The 14,187-nt window shown below is 42.5% G+C and overlaps 1 protein-coding gene across 1 annotated transcript; it reads right to left on the reverse strand.

The window, feature by feature from the left end:
* Window positions 1-5,785: 5,785 nt before the first annotated feature.
* ATP6V1G2 (ATPase H+ transporting V1 subunit G2) lies at window positions 5,786-11,233 on the reverse strand. The gene is made up of 3 exons (XM_039346356.1): window positions 11,072-11,233; window positions 10,776-10,876; window positions 5,786-6,136 (listed from the first exon to the last, which is right to left on the reverse strand). The coding sequence occupies exons 1-3, from the start codon at window positions 11,151-11,153 to the stop codon at window positions 5,963-5,965; spliced, it is 357 nt and encodes a 118-aa protein (XP_039202290.1). The 5' UTR covers window positions 11,154-11,233; the 3' UTR covers window positions 5,786-5,962.
* Window positions 11,234-14,187: the final 2,954 nt, after the last annotated feature.

Genomic DNA, 14,187 nt, shown 5'->3' on the forward strand with positions numbered 1-14,187 from the left:
TCATCCAGTCCAACCCCTGCTCAGGCAGGAAAGCCTATACCAGGCATGTCAAACTCATGACGTGTGATGTATCGGGATTTTTTCCCCATTGCCGGCAATGGGTGGGCGTGGTTTCTGCGTGACGCATCCAGCCGACAGGCCGACAGTTTGACATGCCTGGTCTATACCATTTCAGACAAATGGCTGTCCAGTCTCTTCTTAAAAACTTCCAGTGTTGGAGCACTCACAACTTCTGGAGGCAGGTTGTTCCACTGGTTAATTGTTCTAACTGTCAGGAAATTTCTCCTTAGTTCTAGGTTGCTTCTCTCCTTGATTAGTTTCCATCTATTGCTTCTTGTCCTGCCTTCAGGTGCTTTGGAGAATAGCTTGACTCCCTCTGCTTTGTGGCAATTGATTCATATTTATGACGGTAGCAAATGTCCCAGGATCATGTGATCACCTTTTGCAACCTTCTGACAAGCAAAGTCAATAGGGAAGCCAGATTCATTTAACAACTGTGTGACTAACTAAACAACTGCAGTGATTCACTTAACAACTGTGTCAGGAAAGGTTGTAAAATGAGGCAAAACTCACTTAACAATTGCCTATTGGCATTTTCTTTCCATTCTCACTGGCTGTGACTTTGGGGTGCAGCAATGATGCTGAACCTCTGCCCCAAATAATAAATCTTAGTTATTAATCCAGTCTTCCTCAATGCATTGTATTCCAAGTGTGGTGTTACCAGTGCAGTATAAAGCAGTACTAATACTAATACATGATGTTGATGCTATCCTTCTGTTGAAGTAACCTATGACTGCATTGGCTTTTTTGGCAGCTGTAGCACACTGCTGGCTCATACATAAGTGGCGGTTCACTTGGACTCCTAGATGTAGACTTACATAATAACTTGTATTAAGATGTGGTCATGAAAACAGTGGGCATGCTAGCTGCAAATGATAAGAAGTGTAGTCCTACACATCCAGAGAGCTGTCAGACCTTTAAGAATCAGGATAGGAAACCAACACAGAAGAATGCTAGAACTATATTTCGTTAAGTTAAACTATAGTAATTGTGTGTTGGAGCTGGCCTTATGGTTACAATTTTGGGAATTTTGCAAGCTGGAAGAAAGCAGAGCTTAATGACAATGCTTAATATGCTAATTGGCTATCCATTAGCTAGTGCAGTGGTTCTCAACCTGTGGGTCGGGACTCCACTTGGGGTCGAACGACTATTTCACGGGGGTTGCCAAACAATGCAGTCCGCCATTTTTTCCCCCTTTTTCTTAGCTGTGCTACTCCCTTTTATTCTATTGGCTTTTGAAAGCCAATAGAATAGATTCTCTTGAATAGGGTCTAATTCTATTGGCTTTCAAAAGCCAATAGGAATTGTCCAGGCTGTCTCTGCCCTGCTGAGCCTGCCAAAAGTCCCATTCTGCAAACGGTGCTGCACCAGTTGAGTAGTCCTCGACTTACGACTGGTTGAGTAGTCCTTGACTTACGACGGTTGGGGGTTGCGGCATTAAAAAGGTTGAGAACCACTGAGCTAGTGGCATGGCGCCATGGCGGCGGTGGAGTTGGCAGAACCAGTTCTTAAACATTTATCAGCACACCCTTGGGATATACAGTAGTAACAAAATCTTACATGCCCAATTGCATTTTTATTCCCCTCTTTCTTATAATCTAAAAAATCAGGAAGGTGCTGACCTAATACTTTTTCTTCTCCTGGGCTCAAGGCACGTTTCTCTGAACTGTGTTTTTCTAATGGTTTCTGAACAAAAGGTTCATTAAGGCCATCTCCATGACTCCCTACCAGACAGCACTGAGTTGAGGGAAGTTTTGTTTAAATTAACCATCTGTTATCTATCTCTTGCCATTAATTGGCAGGTGTGTATTTCATCTCATCTCTTAGCAACAAAATCTGTTTCTTTCCATCTTTTTTTTTTATGTCCTTCCTTCTACCTGACGACACCATCCCAATATTGCCTGCAAATTCTTCTTGAATTCAGCTCATAATTCAGCTGCAAATACACAAAATGTATATTTTGTAGGAATTGGGTATGTCTAATCTAATGAAAAGAAGGCCTAGGGCAGTGGTGGCGAACCTATGGCACAGGTGCCAGAGGCGGCACTCAGAGCCCTCTCTGTGGGCACGCGCGCCGTCGCCCCAGTCCTAGTCCTTCAGCTGGGTTTTATAAAACCTTTTCGCTTTAGGCCTCCGCCGCCATGTGCAACAACAACAAAAAAAGGTTCAATCAGTCAATTTCAACTTCTTGCGGGGAAAAAAAAGATCTTGCAAAGTTGGAATTGATTGATTGAACTTTTTAATCCCACCCAGTCTGCCGTTACCACCGTAGCCACGCCCACCCAATTGGCCATGCCCACCCAATTGGCCACACCCACCCAGCACCCGACGCATACGTGGGTTTTGGGTTGCAGTTTGGGCACTCAGTCTCAAAAAGGTTCGCCATCGCTGGACTAGGGGGTGACATGATAGCAGTGTTCCAATATCTCAGGGACTGCCACAAAGAAGATTCTCCAAAGCACCTGAAGGTAGGACAAAAAGCAATGGTTTCAGAAACCATCTGAAATGGTTTCTTGCTTGAGCAGGAGTTAGACTAGAAGACCTCCTTCTAACTCTGTTATTCTGCTATTCTTCCATCCCAGGTGTCATTCCCTCCTTCTCCAGGATTTTGTTCCATCTGAAGGATTCCTACCAGACTGGATCATTTTGGGTGTATTAAAAAACCCTGCTTTGTTGTAAGTTCTGGATTGTTTTCTCTGTGTTTGGATACGTTGAACCTTCTTTTTCTTTTTGCATTTGTCTTATATGGGTTTAAAATCTTTTTAATTGCTTAAGATGTGCGTGCCAGATTTCCCTAATCTGGTGCCCCAAATTGCATTGCCCAGAGAGCAGTCTATACTAGTGGGAGACAATGGGAGATGAATTACAAAATGTTTGGAAGATGCCCAATTAAGAAAGAGAAATCTTGTTATGTTGGAAGGAGCAGCCAGTTCACATGAATAATAATAATAATAATAATAATAATAATAATAATAATAATAATAATAATAATAATAATAATAATAAAGTTGGAAGGAACCTTGGAGGTCATCGAGTCCAACCCCCTGCTCAGGCAGGAAACCCGATATCATTTCGGACAAATGGCTGTCCAGTCTCTTCTTAAAAACTTCCAATGTTGGAGCATTCACCGCTTCTGGAGGCAGGTTGTTCCATTGGTTAATTGTTTTAACTGTCAGGAAGTTTCTCCTTAGTTTTAGGTTGCTTCTCTCCTTGATCAGTTTCCATCTGTTGCTTCTTGTCCTGCCTTCAGGCGCCTTGGAGAATAGCTTGACTCCCTCTTCTTTGTGGCAGCCCCTGAGATACTTGAACACTACTATCACGTCCCCCCTTGTCCTTCTCTTCGTTAAATTAGACATACTCAATTCCAGCAACCGTTCCTTACATGTTTTAGCCTCCAGTCCCCTAATCATCTTTGTTGCTCTTCTCTGTACTCTTTCTAGACTAGAGTCTCAGCATCTTTTTTACATCGTGGTGACCAAAACTGGGTGCAGTATTCCAAGTGTGGCCTTACCAAGGCATTGTAAAGTGTTATTAATACTTCATGTGATCTTGATTCTGTCCCTCTGTTAATGCAGCCTAGCACTGTGTTGGCTTTTTTGGCAACTGCAGCACACTGCTGGCTCATATTTAGGTGATTGTCCACTAGGACTCTGCGGTCCCTCTCACAGTTACTACTATTGAGCAAGGTACCCCCTATGCTATACCTGTGCATTTGGTTTTTCTTGCCTAAATGTTTAAACTAACAAGACAAATATCCCTCCTATTGCAGAGCTGGCAAGAAAAAAAAAACAAACCACAATTTTTTCCCCTGGTTTAACTGCCTGCCACTTTTATTGAACTGTTCAGTTACGATAAACAGGATTTTTGAGATCGTAGGAAGGAAACAAATTAAGCAGGGTACAACAGAGCAGAAATAGAATCTTTTAGCCTCAGCGCACAAATACATGTAGCAGGTAACACAATGGTAATCTTGAAACCTTCACATTTCTAGACATATCCTTTTATGCCACAAGGTAGTGCAATATGGAAGGAAAGATCCAGCACTGGGTTGTGAAAGAAAGTGGACCTTTTGGGGCAGATCAGGTCTTCGGACTCTACAGCCCCCTTAAAAATAAAACTAAGCCAAAAACAAACAAACTACAGGTAGTCCTCTACTTATGACCAGATACTAAATATCTACTCAAAGTTCCAATGGACCCTGAAAAAGTGACAGTCTGGATTCAAGGTTCTGATGGGCACATAGCAATAGCACTTAGACTTATGTACCATTCCGTAAAGCTTTACAGAACTCTCTGGGCAAATTGTCAGCATATTCCCCCGCCCCAATAATTTGAGTCCTCATTTTACTGACCTCAGAAGGATGGAAGGCTAAGTCAACCTTGAGCTGTTCAGAATCAAACTCCAGGCTATGGGCAGAGTTAGCCTGCAATATTGCATTCTAACCACTATGCCACCAGGGCATATGCACGCACCTGTGGCCATATGATCGCATTTTGGGTGCTTGTGACAATTAGCCTGCTGATAGCTGTTTGCAGCATCCTGCATACATGTAACTGTGAGTTACGCCACTTTTGTTGGAAACCCAGTGTTTAATTCTAGCAAAAATGGCCACAGCAAATAATGGGTTCACTTTATGACCCATTTGGCATTTGCTTAATGACCATCGCAAAACAAAAAAAATCATAAAATCAGACGAAGTTGCATAATGACCCGCTTAATGACCACCACAACTTACAATCATAAGTCGAGGACTACCTGCAATCCTGGGGAATAGAGAATAACTTAAAGATGTTCTTTGAAAATGTGTGTGTGTCGTCATATGAAGAGTGTGGTCAGTGTCCAGAACAAATGGAAAGGCGATTGCTTTCTTTGGCATCTGTTGGGCAGACTAATTTTTTAATAATTAAATAATAATTCAAGGCGACAACCATACCTAATACTCCTTCCTCTTGTGAAGTGCAATTCACAGCCTTGATTCAAGATAGAATAAAAGATGAATGGGAAGCTTCTGGGAAAAGAAAGATTCAATGAGGCTATAGAGTATAGAATATTTGTCTTAATGTCATGGTTCCAACAGATGAAATTCTTTAAAAGAACTTTGAGGTATTGTTTACCTTAAAGAATCTTAAATCTTAAAGGATTCCCTTCCCTTGGGCACAAAGTAGCAAAGCACAATTCCCTTCTCCAATTAACAGTCATAAATCACATTCCCCAATTAGCTTGAAGCGCAGGCTTTCTCCTTAGCTCTCCAGCCCATCAAATCTTTATCAGCTCTGGGCGCAATAACCTTAATTCCCACAGCTGAATTATTATTGTTATGACTAACTGGACTCTGATCCACCCCCCCCCCTCCCAGCATCATCTTCTAACTCTAAAAGCAAAAGAGAAAAGATGGCTACATTTCCACCTGTTGTCAAAGCAAGAACATCCGACTTAGCAGCGTTGACAATATTCTTTATTGGCCAAATGTGATTGGACACACCAGGAATTTATCTCCGGCGCATAACCTCTCTTAGCATACATACAAACAACAAAATAATACAGTCACGTGATACCAGTAGGAGAAGGTAGGAGGAAAGAATGAGAAGGATAATAGTAGTATAGCCCTACTACATGGGTAAATATCCTTAGGCATAAGAGTCCAGTGTTTCTCAACCTTGACAATTTTAAGGCATGTGGACTTCAACTCCCAGAATTCCACAGCCAGCATTGCTGGCTGTGGAATTCTGGGAGTTGAAGTCCACATGCCTTAAAATTGTCAAGGTTGAGAAACACTGCATAAGACAGTGCTGTGGGAATTAGGTGGAAACAGGGAAATTGGGCACTTGGGGATCTAAAATATATAGAATAAGGAGTACATCAGAAGTCTCCCAGACAATTGCCGTCAGGGGCACTAGGCTCTTTAGACAGCCAGACGGAAATTGGGGTGAATTTGGGGCTGCACATTCCACACAGTGATGAGAAGGTGACGCAAAACCTGGTCCTTGCCCCGAGCCTGCCCTCCATGCATAGCTTGCAGCTTCTTGCGGGTCTGAGCTTCCACCTCTGTGGAAAGATTCCCTTGCGAGCCCAGTGCCTGGAGAAGAAAAAAAAAAATTAAGGTTGTTCCAAAATAATGAGAAATGAAGCACAAATACGGGTAGTCCTCAAATAACAACAGTTCATTTAATGGCCAGTCGAAGTTACAACCGCATTGAAAAAAGGGACATGACCGTTTTTCACAGATACGGCCTTTGCCGCATCCTCGTGACCGGGTGATCACAATTCAGACGTTTGGCAACTGGTTCACACTTATGACCGTTGCTGTGTCTTGGGGGGGGGTTACGTGATCCCCTTTTGCGACCTCCTGACAAGCAAAGTCAACGAGGAAGCCAGATTCACTTAACAACCGAGTTTCTAACTTATCAACCGCATTGATTCACTTGATAATTCTGGCAAGAAAGGCCATAAAACGGGGCAAAACTCACTTAACAAATGCCTCACTTAATAACAGAAATTTTGGGCTTGATTCTGGTCGTAAGTCCAGGACTACCTATAAAGGGAAAAGCTCAAATAAGGAAATTTAATCTGAAATGAATCCAGTACTCCAAATAACAACTGAATACGTTTCTTCCCTTCCACTAGGATAGGACAAGTCAGCATGAAATGAAACTGTAGAAATTCTCGACAATTTAGTATGGAACAGTGACACAATTTCCCGCTACAAAATTAAAAGTATAGTCAATTCAGCTTCCAATAGGCTTCGTATACTTATTTTGAAATGAAATGAGCCCCCCAAAATGTCTGAAATTACAGACCTGGCCCTCCGTGGCTTCCTTGTCATGCTTCCTACAATTTGTGGCTGTCCAATAATAAAGAAAGATACTAATAAAGGAGAATATTTTGTACTTCAGGGTTGAACTGTGGGGTCCTTGGTGCTCTTTGAGCTTGGTTGTTTTCTTGCAGACGTTTCGTTACCCAACTAGTTAATGTCATCAGTGCTAATGTGTGCTGTCTGAAGCATTTGAGGCCCATATGTGGTACTAATAAAGGAGAATATTTGTAGCTCAGGGTGGACATGAGGGGTCCTTGGTGCTCTCTGAGCTTGGTTGTTTCTTGCAGATGTTTCGTTACCCAACTAGGTAATGTCATCAGTGCTAGTAGTCATGGTGCGAGATAGTCAGACTACCAGCACTGATGATGTTACCTAGTTTGAGTAATGAAAGGTCTGCAAAAAAACAACCAAGCTCAGAGAGCACCAAGGATCCTTCAAAGAAATGTATTCTCTGCTGCCCTCGCTTCCACCGAGTACGCCCAACTGTGACTCATACATGTACCATTAGTCCTCAACTTACAACAGCTCACTTAGTGACCGTTCAAAGTTACAACGGCAACCGAAAAAAGTGACTTATGACCATTTTTCACACTTATGACCGTTGCAGCATCCCCACGGTCACGTGATTTACATTCAGATGCTTGGCAAATGGTTCATATTTATGACGGTTGCAGTGTCCCAGAGTCATGTGATCATCTTTTGCGACCGTCTGACAAGCAAAGTCAATGGGGAAGCCAGATTCACTTAACAACCGTGTTACTAACTTAACACCTGCAGCGATTCACTTAACAAATGTGGCAAGAAAAGTCGTAAAAAGGGGACAAAATTCACTTAACAAATTTCTCACTTAGCAACATAAATTCTGGAGGACTACCCGTATACACCTGGGATCAGAATTTCAGTTATAAGTTATTGGGGTGATAAGTCAAAGTACTCTGTGTGACATGACTTGATTTTGTAATTGTTTTTACCATGGTTGCTAAACAAGTCATGATGGTTAAGCAAACCACGTGGTGATTAGCCAAACCAGATGGTTGTAAGTATGAAACCCATTTTATCCAATTGGCATTTTTTGCTCTTTCTGCTGGACAACGGTAGAAAGCATCACAACATGTGATCACACAACTGGGGATAAATCTGAGCCAGTAGCCTAGTGCCTGAAATGCAACCATGTGGTTGCAGGGGTTGTGTAGCAGTTGTAACTTTGAGGACTGATCATAAGGAACTTTTTTTTTTGAGTCTACAGTAATTTCAAACAATGAAGTCACCTGTTGTAAACCGAGGTCAATCTGTACTGTAAATCTGTACTGTACTGTTAACAGCTAGTGAGGCAATAAGGCAACACCAAAGGCACTGCTAACGACAAAGAATAAATACCATATATTTTTTAAAAAATCTTATTCTATCAACAATGTTAATAGTCTTGCTTGGGCAAGGCTAGTGCCTTATGGGCTTCCCAGGACGGAAGACCAGGTGATCTAATCTTTATATCTCGCAGATCTAGATTTTAGATCAGCTCTATTGATGGGTGGAGTGAGGTGGGCAATTTTGACAGAGGATTTGGGGAGACAAGTTTGAGCAACGAAGAGTTATCTTTCCCAAGTAATCCAGACAGGAAATACAGCTAGATGAGACAATTCTACTTTATTGTAAAGGTTTTATTGTAAGGCTACATTAATATAAATATATATTACATATAATATAAATATACATTAATATAAGGCTACATTAATATAAATTTGTAAGTCTGTAAATTTGTAAGTCTGAAAGTACAAACTTCTCACCACTAGAAAGAGTACAGAGAAGAGCAACAAAGATGATTAGGGGACTGGAGGCTAAAACATATAAGGAACAGTTGCTGGAATTGGGTATGTCTAGTTTAGTGAAGGGAAGGACGAGGGGGGACATGATAGCAGTGTTCCAGTATCTCAGGGGTTGCCACAAAGAAGAGGGAGTCAAGCTATTCTCCAAGGCGCCTGAAGGCAGGACGAGAAGCAACGGATGGAAACTGATAAGGAGAGAAGCAACTTAGAACTAAGGAGAAACTTCCCGACAGTTAGAACAATTAACCAATGGAACAACCTGCCTCCAGAAGCGGTGAATGCTCCAACACTGGAAGAGACTGGACAGCCATTTGTCCGAAAAGATATAGGGTTTCCTGCCTGAGCAGCGGGTTGGACTAGATGACCTCCAAGGTCCCTTCCAACTTTACTATATTATTATTATGATTATTATTATTGATGATTGATCATCGCACAGTCAGCCAGATATTCAGACTGGATTTGGCATTTTGTCTACCTATCGAGTCCTTACCCAGGACCTGGGATAGGCAGATGTGGATGTTTGATGGTATTACAGATATCGTCGCAGGATGGAAGCAGTTCCTAATAAGGCTGCCTTTTGCAATTGACTAATAGCGAATTTGTCAATGCCAATGGTGTTCAAGTGGTGCTCCAGTTGTTTTGGGATTGCACCCAAGGAGCCTATCACCATTGGTACTACCCTTGCTTGCTTTTGCCACAATCTTTCTATTTCTATTTGTAAGTCTTTGCATTTTGTTATCTTCTCCAGTTCTTTCTCATCTATTCTGCTGTCTCCAGGCACTGCCACGTCCACTATCCAGACTTTTTTGTCTTTCTTATTGACAATTGTTAAATCTGGGGTGTTGTTGTTGTTGTTGTTATTATTATTATTATTAATGCTTAATCCTTTAGAGAAGGTTTTTCCTAAGTTTCTTCCTCTGACCTTTGGGGGCTGCCTGATTCGCTTGCCTGATTGTTTCCTAGGCAGCATCTCTTCCTCTCCTCCCCCAAGGTCACCCACACATTCCATTCCACCTTTAGATGCATTTCTGTTTGGGAAATGATTTGTATTCTGTTTTCGAAATAGCCAAATTAATGGTCTTACATACCTTGACTTCAGTGGGAAGCAAGACATTTGGGGCTCACCCAAGAGGTCTTAAATAGAAAGCTTGATCTTGATGCAAAACTCCCTATGCTAAATTGCAATGAAATCTATAAAGGCTTCCCAACTCCAGGCTTCCTCTATCCCAGCTGTTCTCAACCTGTGGGTCGCGACCCCATTTGGGGTCGAACGACCTCGAAACAACGCAGTCCGCCATTTTCTCCCCCTTTTCCTTAGCTGTGCTACTCCCTTTTATTCTATTGGCTTTTGAAAGCCAATAGAATAGACTCTCTTGAATAGAGTCTACTTCTATTGGCTTTCAAAAGCCAATAGGAATTGTCCAGGTGTCTCTGCCCTGCTGAGCCCGCCAAAAGTCCCATTCTGCAAACGGTGCTGCAAGTTGTCTGCAGCGAAGGCGAGCTGTCTGGAAGTTTCCACCCCTCCCTGCTGAGCAACTACTAAAAATGTAAGTAAAAGAGGGCCAGGGGTGGGAGGTGTGAAGCCGGCGGGCGCAGGAGGGTTGCTGGTGTGCGTGGGGCCCGGCGGGTGCCTTACCTCCCTTGCGCTGGGCCAGCTGGTGGCCCAGCCGGTGGTCGGCCTGCGCCATCTCTACCGCTTGCCAGCTACGCCTCGGCCGGCGCAGGGGGCGGCACCACGCATGCGCGGCGCTCCCGGGCAGGGAAAGTCCTTGACTTATGACCGGTTGGGTAATCCTCGACTTACGACTGGTTGGGTAGTCCTCGACTTACGACCGGTTGGGGTCGCGGCATTAAAAAGGTTGAGAACCGCTGCTCTATCCAGACTTCTGTACACCCCCACATACTTCTCTCCTCCTCCTCTCCAAATTCCCATCATGCAACCTTAGAAGCTGCGACTCCATCATCCCCATCCCCTTCTCATCTTTTATTCCCCTCCCCAGGCCACCCTTTCTCTGTTTTCCATCCTCCGTTTTCCATCACTGCAGGGCTTAAAGTAAGCCCCGACCCTTTTATCTCACCGCCTGTTGTTTTTGCTGGAATTCTCTCTCACGCTCCAAGCGATACTGCTCAATTTCAGCCTGGGCTTCTTCCTTGGCCTGCTTCAGCCGCCTGGCCTTTCCTGGGATGGAGAAAAAGAGGCCCAAGGACAAGGCAGAGATGACCTTTCGAGGCCTGGCACTCCTCAAAAGATCCCTGCCATTCCTCTCCACGAGAAACTGAAAGATGCTGCCTGAGAACGTGAGTACTTTGCTTGTCAGCCTCCACCTCACTTCTCAACCAGCACCTTCCCTAACAACCAGGAGCTCCAACTCACGTTTTCGAGCCTCGGCCACCTTCTCTGCAGCCCTCTTCTCTGCCTGCAGCAGCTGCTGAATTCCCTGAGTCTGGCTGGCCATGTTTCTGTAGCAATTGATGCGCAGCAAGGATGCTCCAAGCAGCTCTGATGATGCCTTCTGCTTCCAGCAGAGGGGGGGGGGGGCAATTCTGAGCAAAGCGCTTCAAGGTCCTAGCGCCCAACCTCTTCCGCCTTTCTGCTGCTTAATAGTTGGCAAGCTACAGGCGGTCCTCGACTTATCAACATAATTGCCCCCCAAATTTCTCTTGTTAAGTGAGACATTTGTTCAGTGACCTTTTGCCCCATTTCGCGACCCATTTCTTTTTGCCACGGTTGTTAAGTGAATCACTGCAGTTGATAAGCTAGTAACACGGTTGTTAAGCGAATCTGGCTCCCTCATTGATTGATTTTGCTTGTCAGAAGGTCGTACAAGGTGGATCACACGATCTCGGGACACAGCAACGGTCGTAAGTATGAACCAGTTACCAAAGCATCTGAATTTGGATCACATGATCGTGGGGCTGCTGCAAAGGTGTGAAAAAATGGTCATAAGTCACTTTTTTCAGTGCCGTTGTAACATTGAAATCACTAAATGAACTGTTGTAAGTCGAGGACTAGCGGTACAGGTCTGCTTTTCTCGAGGGCTTTGAATACTTGTCCTTAGTGTAGCTGTCATCTGTTCTCATTAGCAAACAAAGCCAGTTGGGTTAGGAGGACACAAGGATGAAAAAAGCAGTGTTATCATTAAGATATGGTGGAATATTCAAAGAATTTTTAGAAGAAGGGTAAAATTTACCCCACAACTGTTTTTGTTAGGTATTGTTTCTGATTGTGATACTAAAGAGACTATATTGATGTTAAATTTAATCACAGTGGCAAGGTTGTTAGTAGGGCAATGTTGGAAGAAGGAATCTTTGCCTACCTTGCAAGAGTGGTTTTTTAAAGTTTCTTATTTGGCGGAAATGGCAAAGATTTCAGCTTTCTTGAAAGACCAATCGCAAGAGAAGTATTTTTTGGTATGGAAAAAATGGATAGACTTTATACAATATAAGTTGGATATAAAAAATATTATTTACTTTTCAATAACTTATACTTAAAATTTAAGATATTTTATAGACTTTTTTCCTTTTTCTTTCTTCCTATTTTCTCGTATTTCCTTGTATTTTTGTTTTTTTTATATATATATTATTGTTAACTATACAATTTGTTTAATATATTTAGATTTGTTTATGGTTTATATTTGTTTTAAGACTTTTTGAAAAAATATTAATTAAGCCTGTATTCAGCTCTGGGAAGGTCGGGGGAGGGCATGGGAGGGTTGGGGGGCCTTGGGGAAGGGAACCGTATTGTTTTGTAAAATTTAAAAAATTTCAATAATAAAAAAAAAAAGCAGTGTTATCCTGCTTAAGAGCCAAAGACAACATCATGGTGGTTGGCATTAATGATGTGGTTATTTTTCTCCTGTCATCTTCCAAGAAGCTCAGGATGGCAAGATCCTTCTTTTGTTTCACAACCAACCTGTGAAGTAGTTTAGACAGAAAGATGAGGCCTAGCCCAAAGTTGCACAAGGACTTTAAAAGGGCAGTGGGATTTGATGATAAGACTCACAGCTTCTAGACCAGTATTTCCTAACCTTGACAATTTTAAGATGTGTGGACTTCAACTCCCAGAGTTCCACAGCCAGCATGCTGGGTAGGGAATTCCGAGAGCTGAAGGCCACAATCTTAAAATTGCTGATGTTGAGAAACTGGTCTAAACCAAGTGTTACACTGCATCTCTCCTGGAATTAGCAAAATGGTCCTATCCTCATAGGAACTAACATGCCTCAGTTCCTATAACCACCATACCTATAAAGAGCTAAGATTATGGGAGGTGCAATCTGAAATATACTGGGAGGAAAACAGTTCTTGAAAAGTTTGCCAGACCATCTTAACAACTGTTATTTAACGTTGTTATAAAATAAAATAAATGCAGCAAGAGATTTTTTCATAGCCTTCTCATACTTGGAAGTCTTTATCAGTCCTAAAATATCTATAGAAAATGGGTGGACACATTGCATTTACTAGAAGCAGTGTTTCTCAACCTTGACAATTTTAAGGCATGTGGACTTCAACTCCCAGAATTCCACAGCCAGCATTGCCTTAAAATTGTCAAGGTTGAGAAACACTGAAATCACTGGGTTAGAAACCTTCATTGTCAGATTTACTTTCAGCTAAACCTGAGTAGTATCTATGCCAGGTTAATGTTCAAGGTTCCATAAAACCTTGGCAAAACAGGTAAATAGATTTAAGGCATATTTTATTAAAATTTATATGGCCGCCCAATTCACTTAGGGTGACTCCAGGAGGCTTAAAAAAAATAAATCTCCAATACAAAAGCCAATAAATCCCCATCCGTCTGGTGACAACTATCAAACCAACCACTTGGTGGGCTCATATTACTGTGGGATCCCCAGGCCCATTGGCAAAGCTACATCTTTTGAAAGCCTTTTGAAAGCATGTGGCCAAACTTATTTCTGGAGGGATGAGGTTCCACAGGAAGGGAGCCACCACGGAGAAGGACCTTCTTCTCAGTCCCACTAGAGGGAATCCCAGAGAAGGGATAAGTAACATACTGTGCCTCTCGGCTTTGGTGGGTCAGGTATAACTGGGAGAAGACAGCCCTTCAAATAACCTGGCCAGAGGCCAGGTAGGGCTTTAAAGGTGACAACCAACACCACCAACAACAAATCAGCAGCCAATGCAGCTCCCGCAAAAGTGGTACGAATCTAAGTTTACACAGAACCATACGGGCCACTGCAAACTGAACCAATTGAAGCTTCTGGATATTTTTTTAGTGAAGTCCAATGTAGAGGGTATTGCCATAGTCAATACAGGAGGTGATTAGAGTATGGGTGCCTGTATCTTGAAATAGGCTGAAGTGACATTGATGCTTTAAAAATACTTTTTTAAAAATAATTTTTATTAAATATTTTAAACAGAGGATAAAAACTAACGAGGACTAATGTAAAGTAAAAAGAAAGAAGTAAAAAGGATCAGGTAACATAGAAAAACCCCAAAGTGAAGAAAGAAAGAAAGAAAGAAAGAAAGAAAGAA

The sequence above is a fragment of the Crotalus tigris genome, unplaced genomic scaffold (genome assembly GCF_016545835.1).
Source record: "Crotalus tigris isolate CLP2741 ecotype Arizona unplaced genomic scaffold, ASM1654583v1 scf7180000017989.1554031673:749699, whole genome shotgun sequence".
NCBI classification, from domain to species: Eukaryota; Metazoa; Chordata; class Lepidosauria; order Squamata; family Viperidae; genus Crotalus; species Crotalus tigris.